At 40.8% G+C, this 6,907-nt stretch overlaps 2 protein-coding genes across 3 annotated transcripts; one reads left to right on the top strand and one right to left on the bottom strand.

Annotated features, from left to right (window-relative positions):
- The first annotated feature begins 202 nt into the window (after positions 1–202).
- On the top strand, positions 203–3,142 carry tlr21 (toll-like receptor 21). The gene has a single exon (XM_062422276.1). The coding sequence runs from the start codon at positions 203–205 to the stop codon at positions 3,062–3,064; it is 2,862 nt and encodes a 953-aa protein (XP_062278260.1). The 3' UTR covers positions 3,065–3,142.
- A 318-nt stretch (positions 3,143–3,460) lies between these two features.
- On the bottom strand, positions 3,461–4,905 carry LOC133983863 (uncharacterized). Of its 2 annotated transcripts, XM_062423076.1 has the most exons (3): positions 4,830–4,905; positions 4,335–4,674; positions 3,461–4,242 (listed from the first exon to the last, which is right to left on the bottom strand). In XM_062423076.1, the coding sequence occupies exons 1-3, from the start codon at positions 4,890–4,892 to the stop codon at positions 4,169–4,171; spliced, it is 477 nt and encodes a 158-aa protein (XP_062279060.1). In that variant the 5' UTR covers positions 4,893–4,905; the 3' UTR covers positions 3,461–4,168. The 2 variants fall into 2 exon arrangements, with proteins under 2 accessions (XP_062279060.1, XP_062279059.1); XM_062423075.1 differs by having other exon boundaries at positions 3,461–4,674.
- Positions 4,906–6,907: the final 2,002 nt, after the last annotated feature.

Raw genomic sequence — 6,907 nt, 5'->3', positions numbered from 1 at the left:
ACTTTCCATTTACTTTTACAACCTGATATGATATGTGCTACGTTCTGCTCTCTGCCCTCAGATTCCTGAGCCACGATCAGCTGAAAAATATCCCAGAGACCTTGTCAACAGATAATTTTCGACTTAAGATTTAAACAAACCAAACCAACAAAGTGATGAAAGATATTTAAGGGACTGTTTCTCTGGAGTGTGAGAAGACACAATGGCAAGTCTAACTCATCAGCTGTTGTCAATTACAGCTGTGCTTTGTGCTGTTCCACTCATCACTGGTTACAGCTTTAACAACTGCATTGAAGATCCGCAGTCATATGGAACAAGTTTCAAATGCGTCAATCGAAAGGAGAAGAACATGTCTGCCATTGTACATGACCTGCCGTCATCTGCCATCAACCTGACCATCGTAAAGAATACTCCACTGCAGCATATATCTGGAAAAAGCTTTGTTCATTTGCCAAAAATTCAACACCTCAGAATAGATCATAACCTCTTGAGCAGGATTGATGGATCCGCTTTCCAAAACCTGCATCAACTTAAGTCTCTAAATTTGTCCTTTAACAACATATCAGAACTCAGCCCCTCTCTGTTTGAGGGCCTGCCCAATCTCAACTTTCTCTCACTGACTAACAATACATTAAAGCAGCTCCCTAAGAACATTTTCTCTGATCTTCTCAGTTTAGAAACTTTAATACTGAGACAAAACTTTCTAACAAATTTCTCAGAAATTGCTGAATCGGTGTCACTCCTAATAAATCTGAGGACACTAGATCTTTGCTGTAACAGTTTGACCACTCTCAACCACTCAAATGTTTCATTACCCAAATCCCTCACCACGCTGTATATATGTAGGAACAATCTGTTTACCTTAGGATGTAAACAATCGTTTCTCGGGCGGATCGAGGTGCTAGATTTGTCATACAATTTTAAACTCCCCACGATGGCTTTTCAAGGGGTGGATTTGAGACAAGTAAACTACCTGCGATTGCGTTCAACCAATGTCAACGTAGTGGAGTTTTTGAACATCAGCAACATCCGTGCAGGTCATGTGGATTTCTCCGGCACTGGCCTAAAAAATGACACTCTGCTCATAGAGCTGTGCACAATGTTAAAAATGAAGGCGATGGAGATTTCAAGTATGCGCCTGTGTTGTAATGGTATTAGGAATCTAACAACCCACACACTGAGCTATTGTCCAAAAATCAAAGGGATTGTTGATTTATCCCGCAACGAACCAAAAGGCACACAGTGTCTCAACTTTCTCAACAAACAGAAATATATTAAAAAATTCACTTCAGAGCATAATCATCTGACCAACCTCCCGTCGTGTAAAACAAAAAACATGGTTTATTTCAAACATCTGGAAGAGCTGAGCTATCGTTACAACCGCATTCTGTCAGTCAACTCTTATGCTTTCTATCACACACCAAATATCAAGATGCTAAAACTGAACATAAACACAATCGCCTTTCTCGATCGCAAAGCTCTCAAAGGGCTAAAAAGGCTCGAGACGCTCCGTTTGGACAATAATCTCTTAACTGATTTGTTCAATGTCACATTTGAAGATCAGTTCAGGCTACAAACCCTTAACCTACGCAACAATCGTATTTCTGTCATTTTCAATGGAACCTTCTTCAATCTCAACAATCTGATTATATTGGACCTCGGAGGTAATAAGATCACTTATTTTGAGAAGTCTGGTCTTGATGGACTAAAAAGTCTGTCCAAATTTTATCTAGATGGAAACAACCTCAAACGGATTGACACTTCCCTCCATCATGTATTTCAAGATACACTCACAGTCCTGGATTTACAGAGTAATCTGATTCACTTTTCCAGTGAAAATATCTATTCACCATTCATGAATCTCAGAAACCTCAGTGACCTGAAATTAGATGGGCAGCGGCCCTATGGCCTCACCCTTTTACCGCGTAATTTTTTCCGTGGCCTTCACTCACTAAAATCTTTGTATCTCACCAACAATCGCATCTCTCATCTTGCTCCAGATGCCTTTGATGAACTGACAGGCTTACATTTCCTCACACTGGATAGCTGCTGTATTGACGGGATACAACTACAACCAGGAGTCTTTAGAAATCTAAAGAATTTGACTATATTGGCTGTAGAAAATATAGGCATTCGGAACTTCTCAAAGGAGGTTTTTGGAAATCTTACAAAATTACACACACTGCAGCTAAACCGCAATGGGATGCAAAGCATTAATGTAGATGCACTAGAAAGTTTACCTGAACTCCGCTACCTTGACATGCGTAATATTCCTCTAAGCTGCACCTGCATGAACATCTTGCTGCAAAACTGGAGTCTATATAACCCAAATGTCCAGTTTGTATATCTCTATGACTTCCCATGCACACCTCATGAAAAACACAAATTCTACAACTTTGACACCAAAGTCTGTTACATAGATTTAGGGGAGTACCTGTTCTTGAGCACAACGGTCGCAATCTTTCTGTTCACAGTCACTCCTTTACTTTATGTCAAACTCTACTGGAAAATGAAGTACGGCTACTATGTGTTTCGCTCCTGGTTTAGTGAGCAGTGGCGCAGAATTAGAGAGGAGGAAGAAAATTGTAAATATGATGCATTTATTTCCTATAACTCCTCTGATGAAGAATGGGTCATGGAACAGCTGCTGCCTAACCTGGAGGGAAACGGCTCGTCTTTCAAACTTTGCCTTCATCACAGAGACTTTGAGCTAGGCCGTTATATTGTGGATAACATCGTCTCTGCTGTATATAGCAGTCGTAAAACTATTTGTGTCGTGAGCAGGAATTTCCTACAAAGTGAGTGGTGTTCTCTGGAAATCCAACTGGCCAGCTATCGACTTTTCGATGAGCATCGAGATGTTCTCCTGCTGGTCTTTCTGGAGTCAATCTCTGAGAGGCAGTTGTCATCCTATCACCGCATGAGGAAGGTCATGCTGAGGAAGACTTACCTGCAGTGGCCCGGCTCAGACTGCACCGACCCAACACAGGCACAGGACCTGTTTTGGAGCCAGCTACGTACGGCAATGAGAACGGGGAGCAGACTCCAAACAGAGGAAAATTAAAAAAGTTAAAGTTGTGAAACTCATTACAGCAGAGAAATGGGACATTTTGAAACTTAAACCCCAGATGACAATTATGACTTGCTACCATGAAAAGATTTGAGAATTTTATTTGTGGTGTGAATGTAAACTGTGAATTTTGTCAGTTTATTACACAAGTACTATTACAACGGCCCTACTACAAATACTACCTTCATCAACCACCTTTTGGATGCTGTGGTTTGTGCTGCTGTTGATTTGTATTCAGTTATATACTAAGAAGTGTTTTTCCACTCATTGATATAAATAGGGTGAATAAATGAATAAAAAATAAATCTTCACAAACTACAGACCATAAAGTTGAATTAAGACCTTCAGAAAACAAATTCAACAAAGCTGAAAACTAATTCATCTATACGGATATATTATTGCAGGGCTTTTACATTAGACTGCATTCATTTTTCCTAGGTCTGACTGACTGTATATGTGATGTGTGTTGCATTTTGTGACGAACAATAACAATTTATACAAGCATGAATCAGACATGTCGTTTAATTTCTTGTGCTCAGTTTAATTTTCTATTTGCAATGCTTGATATGGCATTTCACTATTGTGCAATTGTACAAATGCTTTATTTTCTTGCATTTAAATGTAACCTACCATCAAAATATTATATGTTTTTCACAATAGCAGTCTTGGCTAAAATTATTACTCTGTAAAGAATTTGCCATAATAGTACCTGCATTTATGAAGATATTTGTTAATATACAATTCTGCATATTAAAAAAAAATGCACCAACTATGCAAACATTACATAATTGTTTCTTTTTATCTCAGCACTGATGAGACAAAATATTTGCCTTTATATTTAATAATGTGTCTCAAACTAAATATGGGCAAACAAAAGATGTTTCTGTAGACTCTAAACAAAAAGTCTTGAAGGTGTAAATTAAAACAGAGCTGTTTTTTTTTTTTTAAGTTTTCCGAAGAAATGTCCGCAGGCAAGTATCTGTGCACAATTAGTAAAGTCTCATAGGAGGGAAGGACCAATCCTCAGGGCTTGGTAAGGAAGAGAGGGAAGGTGCGGCTCCTCTTTCAAGCATGTGAGATGGGGGGTAATTCTTCATATCAGTGTGGTGGGACATGAGGGAGGAGCAGGTTGGAGGGTGACTGAAATGGCTGAAAGACGGGTGATTGCTCTGCTGAAGTTGGGGAATTGGGGCAAAAGAACATCTTTCAGTTTCAAATGAGTCTTGCTCCTGAAGAAACTGTCTAGGCTCTGCTGAGTGTCTACCTGGCAGCTGTGCTTGGTTGGGGAAGAACGGCCGGAGGTTGCGGTCACTGTAATGAATGTCATTGCTCCCCTCTCTCTCTGCTCTGGTATGGTTCATGAAGCTGTTATCAAAGCAATCAAACATATCCGAGTCTTTGGTGTCTGGCCTGTTGAAGCTGTCTTCCCAGTGCTGAGATGCTGAGGTGGTTGCTCCCCAGAAGGAGGAGAGAGAAGGAGCAAACAAATGATCACTTGATGAAGCTCTGAAGGGCTCAAAGTCCATGCACATCTGAGGAGAACTGAGGATATCATCCAAAAGATTGACAGAAGTCTCCACAGGGCTCGTCAACCACCCGGCAGTCTTCACATGAAACAACAGAGAGCATTTTATTCCAAAAAATCTGCAGGTCTGCAAATTATCTGCAGGTCACTAAAAGGAAATACAGCTGGGTTATATGTGAAATTACTTTAAATGTGAGAGAGTGGCAGTATGAAAAAAGAAAAAAACCTTCAAACCTGCTCTATACTCTGGTGAGGCTGCGGACTCGAGTTCCAGTTAAAATGCTTACTTCCTGTCATTCTGAAACTTGCGGTTTTCTGGGTGCCAACACTTGCCTGGTTGGTCGCATCGACTTGAAACACTGCAGCAAAAGCATCTAAGAAGTAAAGAAAACCTGCCTACAAACTATAATGGGTACAGTGTTTATCATAGCAGCAATTTAAACAAGAAAAAAGTGTTGACAACAAACATGATAGAGTACTTACATATCAGTATTGAGATGACAATATGTTATTAATATTAGTAAGAACTGTGAATGGTGATTTATGATATGATTAAACAGAGAGCCATATAACATATTAAATAACTGTGCAGACCTAATATCACTTAACAAGACTAAGTGGCTACAGACATGCTAACAGCTTGGCTGAGCTAAATGCTAATGTAGCAACGTATTCACAATAATCCGAACATGCTAATGTTTAGTAAATATAGTGTTAACCATGTAAGTTTAGCCTGTTAACATTTTTTAATTAGCCCTGAACACAAAGTATGCTGAAGAGAATATCACTAAATTATTATTATAAATCAAAGTATGGGGCAAATTCAAATCTGAATCTGATGATGGTGCTACATGAAAAAATGTATCTAAGAGTTATTGAGTTATTTTACAGAAAAAAAAAAGAAAAAAAAGAAACCTCATGAGTCTCAGGGTATCATCAAAGTAATTTGGATTAAAGGGCCGCCCACACTGAAAACGATAATGTCTTGTAAACAGCGGTGTCCACCAGGCGCTGCGTTCTCCAGCTGTGTCTGCAGCTCATTAGTGATGAGCTGTTAATGTTGTAGTATGTTGTACGGAGAAATAAAAATAAAAGCAGAAGGGTTCATTGGTGGGTACTGATTCAGAAGTATTTCAGACATAGTTGCTCGCTCTATTTACAGACCAAACTGACCCGCAGCAGATGTTGAAGTGCGGTGTGTAAAAGTGCACCGCTGCAGCAGTGACACACAAAGATCCGCTAACTTTTTTTGTTTTTTTACATTATAATAGAGAACAAAGTTCCAGCATATTTTGGCATAATAAAGAGAGACAGACCTATCTAAATAAATCACCTTTCATCCTGCTCCAGTTTACAGTTGGTCAGTCCGTGGTGAGAGAGGAACAAAGCCTCATTAAAATAAATTAATAAGGGTTTTGATTGACAGTCAACGTTTTTATCGTTCATCCGATCGCTCTGAAAGTGATTCCAAAGATATAGTTCTCCTCTATCGTTGTTGTTATAGTTGTGGTGTGGACTCCGCCAAGAGTGTAACTTTGGTTTAAGAAGTGTGTGTGTGTGTGCGTGTGTGTGGGGGGGGGCAAAACAAGAGGTCAGAGGGGTCCTCCACCAGAAAGTATAGTACCACCTACCTCGTCTGAATTAGAACGATATTTAAAACTACATATTTATAGTTATCGTTCTCAGTGTGGACGGCCCTTTACTCTCCAATCTTGTTGGTGTGAGTGACACCACCTGGCTCTAAAGAACAACAACAGTATTACCACAGAGCCTACCTGCGGACCAGAGCCCATCCTCATCTATCAGGACTGGTCTCTTCTGGTTCTGGTGCTGGTTCTGGACTGCTCTCACACAGTCAAAGCTGAGACACTGCTGCACCTTGAGGAGGTTCTCCTGAAGCCTGGGACCATGGTACTCCTGCAGCGCTTTCAGAAGCACCTCTCTGCTCTCTGAGAGCAGATTTCTCTTCCTCAGAAGCGGAAACTGAAGACTGCGACTCAAACGTGCCGCCGCTGCACTGACGGACTCGGACACACAATCACGAACTTTTCTTCTGAACCGTGTGTCTCCAGCGGTGGGTGAGATGGAGAGCTGAAGAGGACTCGGACTGAGACCATGAGCTTGCGTCTGGTGGACTGGAGGCTCCTGGTTCTTCGGGGTCTGCTCCAGAGTCGAAAACGTCTGTCTCTTTTCTTTCTTCTTCAGCGTCTTCACGTTTTCTGTCTCACAAATGGGACTCAGCTCCGACACTCTGCCCTTCTCAGACGTGACAGAGTCGGCCGTGATGCTCTTTGTTATCTCGACATCGATGG

The sequence above is a fragment of the Scomber scombrus genome, chromosome 7, assembly GCF_963691925.1.
Source record: "Scomber scombrus chromosome 7, fScoSco1.1, whole genome shotgun sequence".
NCBI classification, from domain to species: domain Eukaryota; kingdom Metazoa; phylum Chordata; class Actinopteri; order Scombriformes; family Scombridae; genus Scomber; species Scomber scombrus.
This window is presented reverse-complemented; position numbering and strand designations above follow the sequence as displayed.

What these genes read in the sequence shown, in the direction of transcription:
- tlr21 (XM_062422276.1), top strand. Translation starts at nt 203, where the DNA reads ATGGCAAGTCTAACTCATCAGCTGTTGTCAATTACAGCTGTGCTTTGT.
- LOC133983863 (XM_062423075.1), bottom strand. Translation starts at nt 4,892, where the DNA reads ATGACAGGAAGTAAGCATTTTAACTGGAACTCGAGTCCGCAGCCTCAC. An exon ending in CTCACCAGAGTATAGAGCAG is followed by an intron (nt 4,675 to 4,829) that starts GTTTGAAGGTTT and finishes TTTCATGTGAAG; the next exon opens with ACTGCCGGGTGGTTGACGAG.